Raw genomic sequence first — 20,505 nt, 5'->3', positions numbered from 1 at the left:
AGTTTAGGGTTATTTTGGACAACTTCATAAATTTGTACCCTTTTCAAGGATATAATGACAATGTATTGCAGTTATCACCTAATGTTAATGTTTATTTGTTGTTTCAGAAAAAAGTTGTTATAACCATAAATGTGTTCCATAAACATGACAACCAACAATTGGTATAAACCATAAACATCATTCTTCAACAATGACAAAAGGTTGACATTAGTTTCATGACCAAAAGGGCTAAAAGACCAAAATAAAACCATTACAACAAACTAGTTTTAAACCATTACATCCAAATGCACAAAAGTTGTGCTAAACCAAAAGATAAGTTTTTAAACAAAATACACTAATTCCTGCATTGACTGCTACCTCCATTCCCTCCTTGACTGCATCATGCATTCCCTCCTTGACTGCTTCCTGCATTCCCTCCTTCATTGCTTCCTGCATTCCCACCTTGACCCTTGCACGTCCTTGAGTTATGACCCCTATTGTTGCATTTCCCACACCTGACACTAACAAACTTTCTGGTAAGTTTTTTAGGTTCACCTGCACCATGATTTTGCATCTGTTTATCATATTTTTCATCTGCACTTCTCTTTCTCTTGGTCTTAGGTCTCCCAGGTTGATTGTGATGTGGTGGTGGTGTTAATTGAAATGGACAGGTACTTTTTGGCCACATGGCTCTACCCTTTATAGGGTCCACAGTGTAAGAGTAAGCTTCATTCCATGTTTGAAGCCAATACACTTTGTTGACATAAGTGTAAAGTTCCCCAACTTTGTCTCCACCAAGCTTCAGCATCACCTCGTCCAACTCATGCATAGAGAACTCATCCATGTCTACCAAGTCAATGTGGTCTAATTTTCCTTCAATGTAGCTTATCCCTGGGAATTTTGTGAACCTCCCTCCATGATGGAGCTCAATAGTGAACATCGTGGGATATCCTTCTGTAAAAATCATGAACCAAACCAAAAAAACATTACTTTATATGGATTGTAAAAGATTTATTTTTGTTTCAAAGAAATATGTAAGAAACAGAGTACGTTACCGTAAATTCGGATTGCATCAAAACACTGATTTCTTGGCCTGATTTCCCACATTTGGAGCATACACGTGGATTCAAACTTACGATTGCGGTTGATGATCAAATGCAAGATTTCAATGAATGATTAGGGTTTTCGATCAACAAAGTGGGTTTAGTGGGTAGAGTGAAGGGTCATTAACTGTGTATATCATTCAATATGGCGGTAATCGATGATATGGAGGTGGAAAGACGAAAATACCCCCGTCTTTGTTGCATATAACGAAGTATATGGACGGAAGTTAATGGGAGGGACCAAAAACAATGGAAAAATCCAATTTTGGACCAGTGGTGCATCAAAGTATCGTTTTGGACCAAAGTCGCATAATTTTGCCAAACACAGGGACCATTTTTGCAATTTTGTCAAATGAAAATTCTAAATCTTCTCCTAAAAATCTTTTACAAGAAACCAAAACAATTTTCTACAATTTCATTGTCGAAAATTTTCTACTTTTCAATAAACTTTTCTAAAAAGAATGCAAAGTTAGAAAATAGTTTTCCACTATTTAATACTTATTTAACAAACAATGTTTGCATTTCTCCATTTTATGTTATTTGAACATGGATATGTATTTTTTATCAGTTTTCATTTTCATTTTTAGTATAAAATTTAGAACGCCCATTTGGTTAAAATTGACCGAGTTTTCTTTTTTCAGTTCAACAAAATTAAAAAACATATTTAGATATGTACAAGAAAATTAGAAAACGTTTTTGGCTATATATTTTGCAATACATAGTTCAAATACTATCACACCCAAAACATCAAGAGTGTTTCACAATTGATCTTTTATGAGTCTTAGGATGAGTTGATGTAAGCTATTCACATGGTTTATCATTTTTTTAAAGATACACAAGGATTATTGTTATAAGAAAATAAGGAAAAGGTCTAAAATATGGAAGGAAAAAAAAGTTCCCTCATTTTCATTGATGTCTGGTTTTTGGTTAATATACTAAAAAAAATTCTGAAAGGACTAAATTTGAATGGCTGTAAATAGTTTAAGGGCCGAACTTGTACTTTGAGATCTTTTAAACATGGTTGGCTTTGAGCTGTCTATAAAATCAGACATCCTAGGCCTGAATCTAACACATCGGCGAAAAGTTTGGACTACTCCCTATACTTTCATACCAATTTAAACGAAAAACAATAGTAAACGACTGATTTTCCAGCAAGATGTGTAAAAGACCGGCATCTCCTACAGACTCCGACAATGCTTCCGGTGAACCCACGGATACCTATATCCAAATTCTAACTTCTGGTGGTCGAAGGATTCCGGCGCATGCTAACATTCTGGTAATCACTCATTCATGGAAGATCGAAAATGTTGTCGCACCAAAAAGCCCATAAAATAAAGTTGAAGACAAACAGTCAATCGGAAAAGCCTCTAACTAAACCCGGCGATATGATTTTCACGGGAACAGTTGTCGTTTTTCCGGTTGATTTGTATGTCTTTTGCATTCATTCAAGTTGTGAGATTCAATAATCTTACGATATTAATTTGTGATTTGTTTGCTATGTGCATTCAGGCATCAGCTTCGACGGTGTTGAAAAGCATAATCGATAAACCGAGAAAGCATCGGAGCTCCGAGAAGACTGTTCCCATACTCGGCGTTCCGTGTGACGCCGTCGAGGTGTTCGTCGGATTCCTTTATTCAAACAAGTTAGTTCCCAACCACAAGCCAACCATTTTATTCGTATATTATATATTTATTATTTATTATTCGTATATTATATTGTTATAATCGTTTTTCTGTTATTTCAAAGATTTATTTAAATGTTAACAGTGGAATAAAATGATATTTATTAATAAACATCTGCACCGTCCATTCTTCATGGCACATCTGGCACCACTTCTAATGTAAACTGACAGTTATCCCTTTCCGCCGAGCACCGCCAGTAATTTAAAATGCAACGCCGCCGGTAACTTTTTTTAATCGTTCGAAACGCCATCGTTTTCAGGTGCACGGAAGACGACATGGAGAAATTCGGGATTCATCTATTGGCGCTTTCTCATGTCTACCTGGTCCCACAACTGAAATCGCGTTGTAGCAAAGCCTTAATCGAACGGTTAACAATTGAGAACGTAGTTGATGTTCTTCAACTTGCGAGACTCTGCGATGCACCTGATCTTTACCTCAAATGTGTGAAACTCGTGTCTAATAGCTTCAAAGCCGTTGAGAAAACTGAAGGCTGGAAGTTTCTTCAAACCAATGATCCTTTCCTTGAGCTCGAAATCCTTCAGGTCATCGATGAATCTGAATCGGTGAGTATTCTCTTAAAACTATTCAAGAAACAATTTAAGAACAGAGTGTAATTTCTTCTTAAGTGGTCTTAATAAAAAAAAAAAAAAAAAAAAAAAAAAAAAAAAAAAAAAAAAAAAAAAAAGAGGTTTAGCTATCCAACAATCAAAGATTGTTAAAAAATTGATTTCTGTCTGATTATTGATTCGGATTAAAATAATGTGCAGTTGAGGAAGAGAAGCAGGAAGCGTAGGAAAGAACAGAACTTGTATATTCAATTGAGTGAAGCCATGGATTGTTTAGAACATATTTGCACAGAAGGGTGCATAAGTGTAGGACCATGCAACAAAGAACCCACCAAAAACATGTCTCCATGTAGCAAATTCTCAACATGTCAAGGGTTGCAGCTCTCGATTCAACATGTGGCAAACTGTAAGAAGAGAGTGAATGGAGGGTGTATTAGGTGCAAAAGGATGTGGCAACTTTTCAAACTCCATTCTTCCATCTGCGAACTATCTGATTCAACTTGTAAAGTTCCCCTTTGCAGGTAACCATAACCATAGTTTTCTTTCAAAATTTTACATAAATTATAATGGGTCGGGTAGATTTGACACGGACCGGGTACCCGTGTACCGGATTTGGGTTCTAGAAGACAGGTGTTTAACATGTGAAGAGTAGTTGAGAAAGTTGCAATAATTTTGGTAGACAAAAGCATTATGTGCAATAATTTTCCGCATAAAAGACACGATATATAAATCAAAATAAATTCAATATGCCTTTTTTTTTAACAATGTTTGACAATAAATCACTTTGTTACCATACTTTAAAATAGTGTAATAACCATTTACTGATTTTTTTATAAATGTATTTTTTTTCAGGCCATTAAAGGCACAAAATATGAAAAACAAGAAGGAAGAGGGAAGATGGGAGTTATTGGTTAGAAAGGTGACCTTGGCAAAAGCCACATCTTCCTTGTTATTGCCGAAAAAGAAAAGGAACGAAAAGGATCCAACACCAAAAAATGATTATGGCATTAGAAATTTAGTTTGTTAATTATAATATAAGAAAACAAAATAGTTGTTTGATTCTTTTTCTTTCTATGAGGAAATAGCAAAGCATGTGTATTGTGTATTGTGTGGAATATCATAGAAATTTATGTATATTTTATCTTTTTGTTTTTTATTCAATAGATTGGTTGGTCATAAATGGTGTTAGGGGGAGGACCCTTGTACACATAATATGGTTACCATTTGGACGTTTAATTAGACCTGCACAAAAGGACTAGCTTTGGACTGAACCGGGAAAAAGATTGAGAGCGGACCAGTCTAAAACAAGACTAGACCGGAAAAAATTTCGGTCCTAAAAAAGGCCGGAGCGAAAAAAGACCGACTAAAGATCGTCTGAGACCAGTCCCAAAAAAGATCGGACCATTTCGAGACCGAAACAAGATCGACCCGACATTAGTCTGAGACCGATCTAAAAAAACCGCTAGCCAAAATAAATATATCATTTTTGTGTTAATTACACAATTTTTAATCTCACACTGATCTAACTTCAATTTTTTCTTTTATTAAATTTTAGTGTATCATTTTAAATAAAGTTTAATCTACCATTTTGTTGTTAATCACACATTTGTTTAGGGAAAAACTCGAAACTGAAACTAAAAAAAACCAACAAATACCAAAACTGACCCGAAAATCGAACCGAAAACAGCGCACGGTAAGACCATGAAACCGACCGGAAAAGGCCGAGACCGGTCCCAAAACAAATCGGACCAAAAGAGAACGGTCTGAAAAAAGACCGGACCGAAAAAAAAAACGGACGGCTCCGAAACCAACCATAAAAAGACCGGACTGTTTCGAAAACGACCCGATACTGATCTAGGACCGTAAGTGTGTAGGTCTACGTTCAATACCAATAAACATTTTTTTTAATAATTGTTGTTCATACAATGGAACGTAACATCTTTTGTTTTGTTATTTTTTTTTCTATGGTTTTGTTAACTTTTAGGTTTACATATGGCTTGAAGTTATGTATTTTGCAATATAAAGATTGAAATTGATTGTACCTATAAAAAATTAACATAATTAGTTAATTACTTTGACTTTTATGCATAATTGCATAAATTAATATTATATTAGGTGGGATTTGTGGTTGTACGTGTTGTTTTAGTGAAATGAATTCTCAGATGTTTTTTGTTTAATTCTTTATCCTTTGTATTAGGCATGTTTCTATATATTATTAATTATTAACCTTTGTTTGGAAACTTGTTATGAGTCCATGAATAATAGGCTTGTTGTTTTGATTGGTAGCCATCAAAATTTATCCTGCATCTTCATCAATTTTGTAACATCCCCACGCATCGTCGATTTTAATAATATCTAGTCGACCTCCTTGTGGGGTTTCGCAAGGATTTCCATTCAGTTAGCGTGTGTTTTGATTGCTCTTATACTATTACATCTACTTGTCCATGTTTGGTAGATATTTCCAACAAATAGTATCATAAATGAGTTCTTGAAACCTACTAAAATTTTCATCGACATTCACATTCTTGAAAGCTGCAAATGTTTCCATCAATTGACTTTCCCGTAAACATGCAAAGATAGTTGATATTCTCCTACACCTACAAATGTATCATCGATTTGATCTAAACTAGCAAAAGGGTTTCAAATCAATTTATTTTTAACCCGTTTGTAACGCATGGTTCCTGGTATGCATTTAATTTATAATTTATTCATGTTTACAGAGCAACTTGGCGAATTGGAAGCCCCAAACTCGTCGAGTAGAGATTATTAGGACCGCGTGATTTAAGTAACCTACCCGACGAGTTGAGAGGCCTCAACTTGACGAGTAGACCAGCTGGGACGAAACCCTAATTTCCAGAGTTTTGCACCCTATTTAAAGGACTTAACCTCTTCCCACCAGCCCTCATCAGCCTCCCTGAAACCCTAGATCTGAGGAAAGGGCTAAATAGACTAGAAATGCGAGGAACTTGGCGAGTTCATAGAGGGACTCGACGAGTTTGGTCGATCATTCCCAATTCTGTTTATGGAACTCGGCGAGTCCACGAGGGGACTCGATGATTTGTACCAGGAAAGTCTCGTTTCTATTGAAAGGAGGAATTCGACGAGTTAGAGGAAAACTCGACGAGTAAGATCCCGATTTCACAATTCTGTGATTCATGGGAACTCGACGAGTTGAAAGGTAAAATCGACAAGTTGATTCAACTCGGAGTGTTGACTTTGACTTTGACTTGACTAGAGTTGACCCTTAAGGGTTATGAGTATGGAGGTATCTAAGGGGTTGTTTTGGTTCAGGGAGTGAGTAGAGCTGATTCCGGGCAGAGACGTTTCAGCTATCATCCGACAGTGAGGTGAGTTTCCTTCTGATTTGAACGGGTCGAAGGCACCAAGGCCGACTCGTATATGTTATGTGTATTGATTAGTAGCTGAGTGTGGGCGAGGCCCGTATCTCATAGGTAGTGGAATGTGGGCGAGGCCCGTACCTCATTGCATTATTTGAGTAGGGATACATAATTGATTGATAGATTTGGTTATACTTGTTGTTTGCATGATACTTGTATGTATGATTAGTAGTTGAGTGTGGGCGAGATCTGTATCTCATAGATAGTTGAGTGTGGGCGAGGCCCGTATCTCATAGTTAGCGGAGTGTGGGGGAGGCCCATATCTCCTAGTTAGCGGAGTGTGGGCAAGGCCCATATCTCCTAGTTAGCTGAGTGTGGGCTGGGCCCGTATCTCCTAGTAGCATGATTATGTGTCTGATATGTGGTAGTTTGGGGAAAATTCACTAAGCTTCGTGCTTACAGTTTTCAGTTTTGGTTTCAAATACTTCTGATAGCAAAGGGAAGAGCTCAGGATGGTTGCATTACACACACCACTATGTTTAGCCTGGGATGTTCACTCTAATGTATTGATATGATACTCTGATTTGATACTATGACTTATGTTTTTGGATGGAATGATTTTGATAACTATGGTTTGTTTAATAAATAAAAAATGAAATTTTTGGTCATGATTTTTAGGATGTTACACCGTTAAGCTGATATTCGACAATGACGTCTCTGAAATATTACCTTCCACTACTAGATCGAGATACAATTTTCTCATTATGACGAATCAAGATGCGAGCGCTATTCAATCAAGAAATTTATGATGATATGTCACACCCCAAAACCAGAACGGCGGAAATGTTCTGGGGTGGATGACGTCATGTCAAGTATCACAACACATGAATATAGTAATCAAAGTACAACAAAACATTACATTAATAGTAATAATTTTACATGGATACATTACATGGTATCAAAGTAATACAAGCGAAATATATAAAGTGCAGCAAGGTACTTAAGCCATCTTCATCAGCAGCTTCGGGGATGTACCTGTCTAATTGCTGACCTGAGATTACAAGTTATTTGAAAAGCGAGTATCAACATTTTTACAAATGCTGGTGAGTCAATAAGTATTTAGTGTCATTTAATCAAATAACTTTATAAAGTAGTAGTTTAAGTGTTTTCTGTGTATTAGTGTTCTTTCCAGAAAATCCTATATTTTCTTTAATAAATGCAGCCTTCTACCAAGACTGGTCAGTGTAATGTAGTAAAAAGTAGTTTTCCCTTAATTGCTATTTTTATCAAAACATTGAATTTGATTACTAAAGAAAGCAACAAACGGCAGGGAAATAACATATGCCTCAACAGTGAGGACTGTTGACTAAGGCAAAGGAATCATAGACTCCAGGAAAGTATCGAATGAACAACACGCCTGGCTCCGTTTATCGAGTAGAGACACAGACCCCAGAAGGTACCAAATGAAAAGTACGACTGGTAAGGTCCAAAACAGTGAATTACAGACCGCAGACGGTATCAAAAGAAAGATACATCTAGCAAGGTCAAAACAGCGAAAACAGACCGCAGACGATACCAAATGAAAAGTATATCTCACAAGGTCAAAAACAGAGACTACAGACCCCCAGATAGTATCGTAGGAAAGATACGTCTAGCAAGGTCAAGACAGGGACTACAGACCCCAGATAGTATCATAGGAAAGATACGTCTAGCAAGGTCAAGACAGAGACTACAGACCCCAGGCAGTATCAAATGAAAGATACGTCTAGCAAGGTCAAGACAGGGACTACAGACCCCATATAGTATCATAGGAAAGATACGTCTAGCAAGGTCAAGACAGAGACTACAGACCCCAGGCAGTATCAAATGAAAGATACATCTAGCAAGGTCAAAACAGTGCGACTCTGAAAAGTGACATCAGCATACAGTGTAAATTGCTGACGAAAATTCCGTTACCTTAAAGCCATGAATTATAAGGCAACCCAGGATACTCGTAACCATACTGACTAGAGTTCCAGACGCCCTACAAGCATCTATATAATGTGACATTTGTCACCCCATTGGATTGGTGGGCCGTGGACTGTAGCTAGCAGTCAGGGTACGGGGTTGTCAATCCCGTATAGGCCTATACACACAATGTCCGCTCTCCCTACAGGAGACTCTGGTTACCGACTAGACGACGGAGAAGGCCGCATCCCGAAGATGCATCCCAAATAGAGGGTAGTGTGTTTCTTGAGGGGAGTGGGTTTCTAATGCAAGTGATATACTAGAGGTAGAGACTTCCAAACAGTGGGTAGTGTGTTTCTAAAGTAAATGTAGAATAGAGGTAGAGACTCTTAACTGACTTGACTAGAGAATTTCCTGTATGTCCATACTCATATACATAGTATTTAACTAATGGACCAAACGACCTTCGGACGGCTACCCGATCCCACCAGACCACATCTCAACGAAGAAAAGGAAATAGGGCCGACGAGCCTTCCTAAGTCTTTCAATCATTACTTATATATACCTATATAAGCACGGACATACATCTAACTATGACTAAGTGCGTTTCAAGTAGAAGTGATCCTTGTGAAGTAGTAGCGCCTAACAAGTGAAGTAAAAGCGTTCGCAAGTGAAGTAGAAGTGTCGAATAAGTATAAGCGTATCACAAGACAGTGACGACAATAATTGAAACGAGGGTGTGTCAAGTATAAGTGAAATAGAGTCGATATCAAGTATAAGTGAAGTAGAGTTGTTATCAAGTATAAGCGAAGAAGAATCGTATCACTAAGTAAGAGCGTGAATAAGTATAAGCGTCATCAGGTATAAGCGACTATCAGTATAAGTGGAAGCATTACAGAGTAGGAATATGAAATAAGTATAAGCGAACCAGCAATAACTTCTCATAAAAATATACGTAAAAAGGAATCTTAATGATAAGCCTTTACGAACAGAAAATTTCACACTTTGTATTCTTTTGTAAAATATGTTTGAAAATCTTGGAAAATCTTTCACAAACCAGTTTAGAATGAATTTAGTTCAAAAGGTATAAGTAAGAGTTTTAAAACAATTGAAGAAGCGTTAAAGCGTCCTACTCGGTAAAAACAGTGTATAGTGGCAAAATCTTGTGCATGCGGGTTATCAATCACATGTGATTGATATGATAACTGGCATGTTTAACTTGTAATCCCCCCCTATAAAACATTTAAAAGCATTGAAAATGTTCATTCAGGGGTATGAACTCACCTGGTGTAAGTAGGTCCGACGAAAGTGCCGTTTGGGCGTTCAGGGTCACGCAAGGACTTGAACACACACAAGGACCTATTTTAACATATGATAACATATGTTCACATACAGTTAGCATATAATATACTAATTAAACAATTATATACACTCAAAGGAGTGGAAAACACTTTTGGTTGAGTGTTTGGGGTCCCGGGTAGTGTTTAAGGGTGCTAAGGGTCTCCTATCAGTTGTGGAACTTTGCTAAACTCAAATATCAAGTGTGTGAATGGATTTAAAGCATCAACATGGACCAAACAAGGAGTTTACGGCCCAACCTAAGGGAGTTTACGGCCGTAAACTCCCAAGGTCAATTTCTTGGGTGTTTGATGCTTCTAGCTTGTTCATAGAATTATTCCAAGCACTTTTCCTAAAAGGTATGAGTGGGTTTGAGGCCTCTAAGGGTACTTTATAGGAGTTTACGGCCTATGGACACTCCCATGGGAGTTTACGGCCGTAAACTCTCAATCTTTGAGTTTAGTGAAGTTTTAAGCCCCTATTGCCTTCCTAGAATTTCCTTATGAAGTTTGATGCTATTTTGGGTGATTAAAACCAACATTTGAGGGGGTTTTGGGGAGTTTACGGCCTAGATAAATGCTTGGGCCGTAAACTCCAAGAAATCCCTCATTTTCCTTGTGTTTAAGCCCTTAAATCCTTCCTAGCATTTTATAGAGATAGCCTATGGTCATTTGGGGGGCAAAAACTAACTTTTGGGCATGATTTAGGGTGTTTACGGCCTTTTGGGCATGATTTAGGGTGTTTACGGCCTTGACCATTGTCTGGGCCGTAAACTCCTTTCTTTAAATCATTTTGGAGTGTTTCAAGGGTCTAAACTCAAGAGGATAAGTCCCTAAATTATGTAGTAAGCCCTAGGATGAGTTTGGGAGTGTTTTTGGGACCTTTAAACAAGATTTTGAGGAGTTTATGGCCTAAGATTGTGCTTCGGCCGTAAACTCTTGTTTGAGTCCTAAATCCATGCATTTTAGTGTTTAAACACCCCTAGGCTATATCCCCTAATTATTTCCAAGCTTATGGACAAGTTTAGAGGCATGTTTGGCACCATTTTAGGGGTTTACGGCCCTAGAATGTTCCTGGGCCGTAAACTCCTTATACTATGCCTTCTTGGATGATTTTTGGGCTATAAACATAAATCAATACGTTTAGAATGAACTAGGGTAAGCGGACTTACAATTTGGGAGCGTTTAGTTACGAATTCGGGGCGAAAACGGGTCTAGAGAGAGAGAGTGTAAAAAGTCTCCAATGGACTCCACTCACTCTTATATAGGTTTCACAGTCGGGGATCAGTGGAATTTTACCCGATACTGCCGTTAAACGGGGCTTTTGGTCGCACCCGATTTAGTGGTCGTAACACAAAACTTGACATTTTCCAGCTTAATGGAAATGTGTGTCATGTGTTTCTATTCCCTTTTGTCACGACTTAACGGCATATTAATTAAGAGCAAATGGAATGTTTATTAAATTGACGCCTTCTAATTAACGGAACTTTTTATACAGTGGATTATTCCGTTAACGGTAACGGGGTAATGTAATGGGACAACTTGGGTTGTCACATGATATACTGGATGCGTTCAAAAACAAAAGACAAACTAATTTAATTGAGAAAACTATGAAGAAAGATCTTAAAGCCCTTGCCTAAATTCAAGTATATTCTCATAACAACATTCTACAAGAGATTCTAAAAGAGAAGGAGGTAATTATCCTTTCGCTCAAACTTGAATCCATATGCATGAAAAAAATATCATACCAATAAAATACATATAAAGCAGAAGTCGTTTTTGCAGACGTCTATAGAGGAAATTTAATAAATCATTTTTTGAGTTTAAGGAAATTGTTTCTGACTTGGTAACCATATAAGTAAAGTACGACGATGAAGAGTTGGGGTTTGTTATAGGGTTTAGGTCATTTTTAGTTATTGAACTTTTCTGGATGTTTTATTTTGGTCATTATATGTAACGCCCAATATTTCAGATAAATTCCTTAGTTATTAATTTCACATTTATTTTGCTTAAGGACCTTGTATGTTGGGCGTACATGACGTACACTGGGCGTACCTCGATGGATGTTAGACACGGGGTTAACCCCCTGGTACACTGGGCGTACGTGAGTCAGGGGCAAACCCTAACATCCATACATTGATAATGCAAGTATTACATTGTTTACAAACTATGTTTGTTCAAAAGTTAAATACAAATAACTGAAAAGTGGAAAACATGAAATGACGACGTTGGCCCTCAAGAAGGGTTGAATACCTGTCTATTGGTTTCCTAAGAATACAAGTGATTTTAAAAAGTGTCAACTATAAAGTTGGTGAGTTCATAAGCATTTTGTATGAAAAAGGTTTGTAACTGTTTTGCGAAAACAGGTTTCGTATACTTTCAGAAAATCTAATATTTTCTTTAATAAGAACTATAATTGTATGTAATTCCTTTGTATATTTTCCTTGTAAAGTAATAATGGATGTTATCAGAAAATTCGATATTTTCTTAAATATGAACTGTATTTGTAAGTGATTCCTTTGTATCTTTTCCATCTAAAGTAAAAAGGTATGTTACCAGAAAATCCAATATTTTCTTAAATATGAACTGTAGTCTTAAACCCTAAGACCAAGATGTAAGTGAATGATGTACTGAAAATAGTATATAGTTTCGTTTCTTTTAATAAAACTAATGAAGTATAAGCTTCCCGTAAACCAAATAGTTTCGCTAATCCTTATGTGAGTTCTTATAACCATGCTAATATGATTGATATGCCTGAAACGACGTTCTTCAGGCGTCGGAGTCGGTAAGACATTTGTCACCCTAGACTTGCCGGTCTAACTGTAGTGAACAACTGAGGTGTGGGGTTGTCAATCCTGTATAGATCTATACACAACGGTCTCGTTCTCCCTCAAGGAGACTCTGGTTATAATGCAAGACTTAAGGTGTACGCTAGGTAGGTACGGTGAAGGAACGTCTCACAAGAGCATTAACAGATTTACATGAACTATGACTCATTTTTCTTGTAAATGACAAAATTATACCTTTAAGTAATTATATGTTTCTTTCGTAATGATAGTGTAGTGTTTGTGACTCCCAAGCTATACCAATTATAGTTTATTATGTTTGTTTGTCAAGACAATTTATATAATCATATATATAAATACATATAAGTTAACATGTCTAGATGTTTTAAAATAATATATCATATAAAGTTACATCTAACACAAGTATAAGAACTTTTAGTATGATAAAGACAATTTCTAGTTTTTGACTTTTCTGTCCATGTTCTTTGAAAAATTATAGAAAACTCATCGTAAGTCGAAATTTGGATCCGTAAACGCTCAGAGCTTAGAAAATGAGTCTACTTTGTCCATAATATTTTTCCCTGGCCTTAAGTGGTTCCTAACCAGAGTGAAAATATTCATTTTTACAGTCTGGTCCAAAAATGTTCTGAAATGATAGGCAGTTTTGTAAAAATCACCATAAATTGTAGAAAAATCGTATGAACGCGTGCGAGTAGTCCTTAAAAATGTATAGACCTGAAATATTTTCCTATTGAACAGTTTTGAAATATATTAAGTTTAAGAAGAGTAAAACAGACCGTGAACAGATCACAATTTTTCTGTAAAAAACTGATTTTTAAGCTTAGATATGTTTTAGTGACCTAACTTGTATTTTTAGTTTACAAAGCCATTAGATCATCCAAATAGGATTTATTTACTTGTATTCTCCTCCCCCCCACCCTCTTAAAACTTGGAAAAAATTGAAAATGAAGGGGTATGAACTCACCTTGAGTGAATTTCTTAGGGGATAAAGAGATGAAGATGAAGATCCTCAAGATGAGACACTTGAAGATGGTTGAAGAACACTTGAAGATGATATTACCCTATGGATAATAACACATATAAATGTGTGTAAATGTAAAAAAAACTAGTTTGAATGTGTATAAAAACACTAGATTAACAAGGAATGCTTACCAAAAATCCTAAGAACCAACTTGGAGGGATGGATCTTTGGAAGACTTGAACTTGTTCTTGAGAGGATTATGGAGGAATGAAGAAGATGAAGTGAGAGATGAAGATGAAAAGAGAAGGGGGGGGGGGGGGAGGAGGTGAACGAAATTTATGGGGGAGGTATGGTGGTGGGGTGGGTAGGGGGTAAGGGTGGGGTGAGGTGATGTTTGCATTGTTATATGTTGGGTAATGGTCTTCATACATGTTGGTTAATGTTTTATATTTGGTAAAGATGTAACAATCATGTCACTAAGTCAACTCTTCTTATTTTTATAAAAATCTAGGTAATTTATAAAAATGGGGTAATTTTTATAAAAAGATAATATTCTTTATAAAAATTGTGGTATTTTTATAAAGAAAATAGGATATAAATGATGTATAAATATTTAATTTGAATTATAAAAATTCAAATTGTTAATAAAATAATTATTATTAAAAATAATAATATGTTAATTACATGAAAATTAGGTTGATCCCTAAATTCTTTTCGTTAAAAGTTGAGCGTTTTAGGCGGGTATGGAATTTGTCGTATTTGGTGACGAATTAACCAAAAATTCGTATTTGTAACATTTGTTATGAATTTTCCATGTAGTGTAAGGATTATGAATTCTACTACATCGTGTTATGGATATTATTTATACTAAAACAATATAAAATTGAATTACCGAATTGTTACGATACTAACCTTATTTAGGGTTTATGTTCTATAATTTCCAATAAAAGTGTTGCTTTGTATTATAACTTGTCAATCGTACATTGGACGCATTAGGGAATATCACAATTCACCTAAAATTCTAATACAAGTTGAGTTGACTTGGTTGACTTTTGTTGATTTTGTTTGACCCAGAATTGATAGTTGTCACATAGATCATAAAGTTTGCATCTTGATAGTGGTAGATCAACCATGCATGAGTTAATGATCATTTGATGGAAGTAGAGTGTTAAATCTTGGACTTGACTGTCTTTGAGCCATGCAAAGGCATCAAGTTGGTGACTTTATCGTTTAAGACATTCCCCAAGACTTAGAACTACAAATTGGATGTTTGGACTTAAAACATTAAGTGCTTAATGGCGTTTTGGGCTAACTGGAACGTACGTCAGGCGTGCACAAGTGTACGATGAGTGTACGCATCTGGGTTCCCGATTCTAGTGATACAATTTGGTACGTGGGATGTACTGGTGGTACACTTAGTGTACTCAGCAGGAATCCTTTTGGGTTTTACGCTGATTAGGACACTATTGGATCTTATGCCTTTTTAGGCCAGGTGGGCTTTAGGTCTCTTGGGCCTTGATGGACCTTGGGCTATTTTAGGTTTGGAGCATAATAAGTTAGGCCCAATTAGGGAGGGGGTAAAATAGTCTTTTACCTGAGGAGTCGGGATTAAGGATTTGGAGTATCAGTTTTGGTTAATGGCCTAATTGCTAATTAGGTTTTCATTATTTGTGATTTAGTGTGAGATTTTATGGTTCAACAACCCGAGTGTTATTTGTTTTTCAGCTGATCGAGGTGAGTCTTCTCACAGTGTTTAGCGGGTCGAAGGCACCAATAACGGCCCCTAGTTTATTGTGATTAGAATGTTAACTGTCTGTGTGACTCTTGCATGGTTTGTATGTATTTGTATGTGTGTCGGGCGGGGCCCTTCGTATGTTACTGATAGATCTATACCGGTTGGGGCCCATTCTATGCATTGTATGTGGTATTTTGGGGGAACCTCACTAAGCTTTGTGCTTATGGTTTTCAGTTTATATTTCAGGTACTTCCAGTTTGAAGGGGAAGAGTTCGGGATGATCGCATCGCGCACTCAATGATTTTCTGTTTTATTTGATCCTGATGTACTTTTGGGTGATTCGTGACGTACACTAATTTCCTTATGATTTCCATAAACATGTTTGGTTGAGGGTTTTATTAATACAAAAATGAAAATTTTGGGACATTACATTATACTTTGTTTAAGCTATCATTGGTCATTAAACTTGTTCATTTTGGTCATTCTAACCGGGGATAGCAGGTATATAAAATTGAACGACATTTTCAAGGTTATAATTAGTCATTGAATATTTTTAGGTGTTTTATTTTATTCATTATACTTTGTTTAAGCTACCATTGGTGACTATTTTTTTTTCATTTTAGTCACTCTAGTTTTTTTTTAATATCATTTATAAAAAATTCAAAAAGATACTATTTTTTCCTTTTCTCCAAACTATATTTGTTACATCAATTATTTAGAGTAAATTATATGAATAATCCTTGAGATTTATGGTAGGGTGCACATTTAGTCCTTAATTTTTTTTAACTCGAACACTTCCAATGACTTTAAAAGAAGACTATTGTAATTTATGGTATTATGTGTTGGATTAGTGTCTAAATCCATAACTTTTTTGGTATGTACTTGACCCGATTGTGCATGGTCCTTTTGGATTGCCTTCACCAAAGCAACTTGATAGGATAAATTATGGAGAGAAAGGATTAAATATGATTTATTAATATATTATGGGAATAATATATTAAAGGAGAAATCATATTGTTTAATTAATATTAGTCAATAATTAATTGGTAATTAGTTTTGTGACTAAAAGAGATTAATTAAACTTAAGGGACTGGAATTGTAATTATAAGATAATTGCAATTTGGGCTATGGATTGCCTTATATTAAGGAGTGGACGAATTCTATGGGGAAACCCATGGGGAAATCATCCAAGGCCTTAAGGAAAGGAATCTATGGGTTGCTTAGGGCTTAAGCATCCAATTTAGGGTTTCCTTGTTAGATAACCCTAATAGCCTCCTATATATATAGATCCCTTATGACCCAAAAATGTGGCTAAGCATCCTTCTAGGGTTTCACATGTTTTAGGGCAGCCTCCTTCCTCTCTCCTCTTCATCCTCTTGCTCTTGGTGTTTGTGAACCATTAGAGGAGTGACATTTGTGACTCTAAGCTTTCTAAAGTCAATACAAGGAGGAATTGGGATTGTTATTGCTACATAACAATCAAGGTATGATCTAAACCCTATTATATGTTATATTGATTATTATATGCTAGATCTGGGGTTTATAGTCTTGGATAACTTGCATGTACAATAGAGAAACCTAGATCCAAGCATTAGGGTTTGTATGAGCACATAGGATGTTCTTATGACCAAAACCCATCAGTGGTATCAGAGCCTTGATTGGTTTCTATTGTATTGATGCCTTGTATGTTGGAAAAATTCGTTTTCTGTGGTTCTGCTTGCTGGACTCGCCGAGTCTATAGATGAACTCGCCGAGTCCATGGTGACTCGACGAGTCGGCTGGTCAGAAAGAGGGAAAACCGGGATTTCTTGCTGTTTTTGCTGGAGGATACTTGCCTTATCATATTAGATCAATATAAATCCGATTTTTTGATATATATGAGTAAATTCTTGATCTAATTGAAGATATTTATCAATTAATAAAATATTTGTTTCCTTATGTGATAATTGATTAATTATTTTGATTAAATTGGTAAATTGTTTTGCAAGAATTCATTAAATAAATCAAATATGGATAATTATGTGATTAAATGTTAATTTAGATTATTTGTTATTTGATCCTTGTGTTATGAAATGTTTCATATTTCCCCTTTAGGTTTTATAGTTTAAATTTGACCTCAAAAGTTTTGTTGTTTTGAAATTTAAATAGTTGAAACCCTATTATTTTGAAAAAGGTTTCAAAACTTGCCCTGAAGTTTTTGAATTTAAATTTTGATTAATAGTTTAATTTTGATGTATATTTAAATTCTAAACCTTATTGTTTTGAAAAAGGTTTCAAAACTTGCCCTCAAGTTTTAGAATTTAAATTTTGATTAATAGTTTAATTTTGATGTATATTTAAATACTAAACCCTAATGTTTTGAAATGTTTTAAAACTTGCCCTCAAGTTTTGGAATTTAAAAGTTGATTAAAAGTTTAATTAGGAATGTTAAATTTTAAAACACTAGTATTGTTTTGAAAAGTTCAAATCTCACCCTTATGGTTTTATTAATTAATTAAGGTGTATAATTAAAAGAGGTTTAATAATTCCATAAAAGTTTTGGTTTACAATTTAATTGAATTAAAGGTATAATTATTAAATTTGACCAACTAGTATTTTAAAAGTGTAAAATACACCCTATACTATATATAACATTAAAAGTCTAACATTATATATATGTATGAGTAAAAGTCAGTCTTACCGTTAGTAGGCCTCATTTACGAAGCTAGTCTATAAGGGGTGTTTAAGGAAATTGCCTATAAAATGGCGATTGAATGGGTATCCACTCTTACCCACCGCACTCTTGACTAGTGGAGGGTCGTTAGCCGAACGGGTAGGATAGGACAGAACCTTCCATTATAAGTATAATGAAATACAAAAGTAACTAAATGTTTTACAAATTCCCAATCTTAGTTACCTAGGCAAAAGTGAATTGATGCAATTCCATGAAATTACACTTTGTGCCCTTGCGAAGACGTTAGTGGAGCGTGTGTGGTTTACCGACACACTAAATGGTTCTAAGCAAAGGTAGCAAAGTGTGATTCAATGTTTGTCATAGTTCGGTGGAGCGTGTGTGGTTTACCGGCACATCGAATAGGTGAATGTAACATGTGAGGGCACCATGTAGTTTGCATGGTTATTCACACCCGCTTTGTGATCCTCGACATCCCAGTCACAAACAAGAGGGGCACATCGAGATTTAAACATGTCATTGAAATGTTCAATGAATCTCAAAGGATCTAGGAGTTTTCATATATTTAAAACTTAAATTTCTTTTTCGTTTTTCATGGTGGAAATTAATGAATCGTCATTCACTTACCTTCAAATATTCTGCAACTAGATTACGGCATCCCTTTTCTAGGTTGTAGCGTATTGTGTTGGGTCCTAGCCTTAGTATCTCATTTGGGTGATTTACTAAGGACTCAATCGATCAACTAACTTGAATTTGTTTTCTCCCGTTTTGTAGATGTTAAAGTTCGACGACTATGGTCTTCCCAAATCCCGTGGAACAAGCATTCCACATAAAGATGGTATTCCACGATTCGATCGAGGAACAAAAAATCATGCTTCACTTCCTCCACCTCCTCCAATTGTTCTCTCTAACCCACAAGATCGAAGAATTGAAAGGTTCAATATCACTAAAGCCCTATTGGAAATGAAACATGAAGATGGTAAACCCGTGTGTGCCCACGTTCTAGGAATGAAATCACACATTGATAGGTTGATAATGTTGGGTGTGTCATTCCCGGATGGGTTGGCTGTGAATTGGGTTTTGCAGTCACTTCCTGAATCATATAATGGGTTCAAAAGAAAGTATTATATGATGGATCATGACGACAACCTCATTAACCTAACTTACATGCTCATTGCTGCTGAATCAGAAATGATTTGGCGAAGCAATGGGGCGTATTTGTTGGGAAAGTCAACCGACCATGCTTCCGAGGACTTTCTAGGAGAACCGACCTGCGTTTGCTGCCAAAAGAAAGGGCGTTAGATACAAGTCTGCCCAAAGAGCCTGAAGAGTCCAGAAGATGGGAGAGTCAAAGAGTATGGTTGCGCTTCAGGTAAAATCCACTATCTAACTCCGTTAAGTTCCTATTCATTGATTCTTAATACATGATGTGATAAGATTCCATTTGAATGTTTTGCAGGATCGGTGAAGAGAAAGGAAGCTTGGTGAAAGAGCAAGATGAATCTAATCACAAGAAATGGATCTTGATCGCATGGACTTGAAGATTAGATTTTGAGCTTAGATAGTTATGATAGAGTTGTTAGACATTTTTCTTTTTGAAATACATAGTTTTCAATGGATTTTGCATTGTAAGGACAAATGTTTTCCGCTGCTTTTATAAATAAAATAAATTTTGATTTGACTTATTTATTTATTTGTTTATTTCCTTGCAATGAAATCGTTATGAAAATTGATGTTTGCATATTTCTACAACAAGTGGATATGATTCTTATTTATGATGTTTGTGGAAAAGTCGAGAATTTACCAAATAGGGAGAGTTTCTCATCGCCCAAGTTTCAATTGGACAGAAATTTGGAATCACGCAACTTGGTTGCATGATGAATGAGAAATTTCATATTTGGAAATTAGACTAATTCATTGACTACGTGTCAAGTGAAGGACTAGGAGATCGAGCACACAAAGTTGTGTGTTGATCAAAGTCCACCATAAGAGTAACAAAGAAATTCGTCATGATTTACTAAAGGTTTAGTAAATATGATTACACTTATAAGATTAAGTGTAATTGTGAATTGATTAAAAAGGTTTAAATCAATAGAAAAACGAATAAGAAGAGTCAAGTAGGCAGAAAGATAAAAGTTTATCCATTCTAAGAAGAAGGGAGAGTAGCTTTTATGCTTTATGATATGTCTTAATGATTAAGAACTATATCTCAATTGATCCTCTAAGTGAGTCTTAATACAATTGTATGTCTAAAAAGAGGATTCAAGAATTGAAGAAATGGTTGAATCAAGAAGTCAATCATACTTCATTCCAAAACAAGTCTTAGAGTTAAGATTGTGACATTGAGTGATAAGTATTAAGAAGGTTTATAAAATTCA

General features: G+C 35.7%; 1 protein-coding gene across 1 annotated transcript; it reads left to right on the top strand.

The window, feature by feature from the left end:
• Nucleotides 1-2,142: 2,142 nt before the first annotated feature.
• LOC145102567 (BTB/POZ and TAZ domain-containing protein 1-like) lies at nt 2,143-4,492 on the top strand. Its single transcript, XM_079039991.1, has 5 exons — nt 2,143-2,358; nt 2,592-2,725; nt 3,025-3,328; nt 3,533-3,852; nt 4,184-4,492. The coding sequence occupies exons 1-5, from the start codon at nt 2,239-2,241 to the stop codon at nt 4,356-4,358; spliced, it is 1,053 nt and encodes a 350-aa protein (XP_078896117.1). The 5' UTR covers nt 2,143-2,238; the 3' UTR covers nt 4,359-4,492.
• Nucleotides 4,493-20,505: the final 16,013 nt, after the last annotated feature.

Source organism: Lactuca serriola, chromosome 4, assembly GCF_051521515.1.
Source record: "Lactuca serriola cultivar US96UC23 chromosome 4, Lser_US96UC23_V15, whole genome shotgun sequence".
NCBI classification, from domain to species: Eukaryota; Viridiplantae; Streptophyta; class Magnoliopsida; order Asterales; family Asteraceae; genus Lactuca; species Lactuca serriola.
The sequence above is the reverse complement of the archived record's forward strand: the minus strand, read 5'-3'. Positions and strand labels throughout refer to the sequence as shown.

Coding starts and splice junctions, on each gene's coding strand:
- LOC145102567 (XM_079039991.1), top strand. CDS start 2,239: ATGTGTAAAAGACCGGCATCTCCTACAGACTCCGACAATGCTTCCGGT. Junction 2,359..2,591: donor CGGCGCATGCTAACATTCTG/GTAATCACTCAT, acceptor ATGTGCATTCAG/GCATCAGCTTCGACGGTGTT. Junction 2,726..3,024: donor GGATTCCTTTATTCAAACAA/GTTAGTTCCCAA, acceptor CATCGTTTTCAG/GTGCACGGAAGACGACATGG.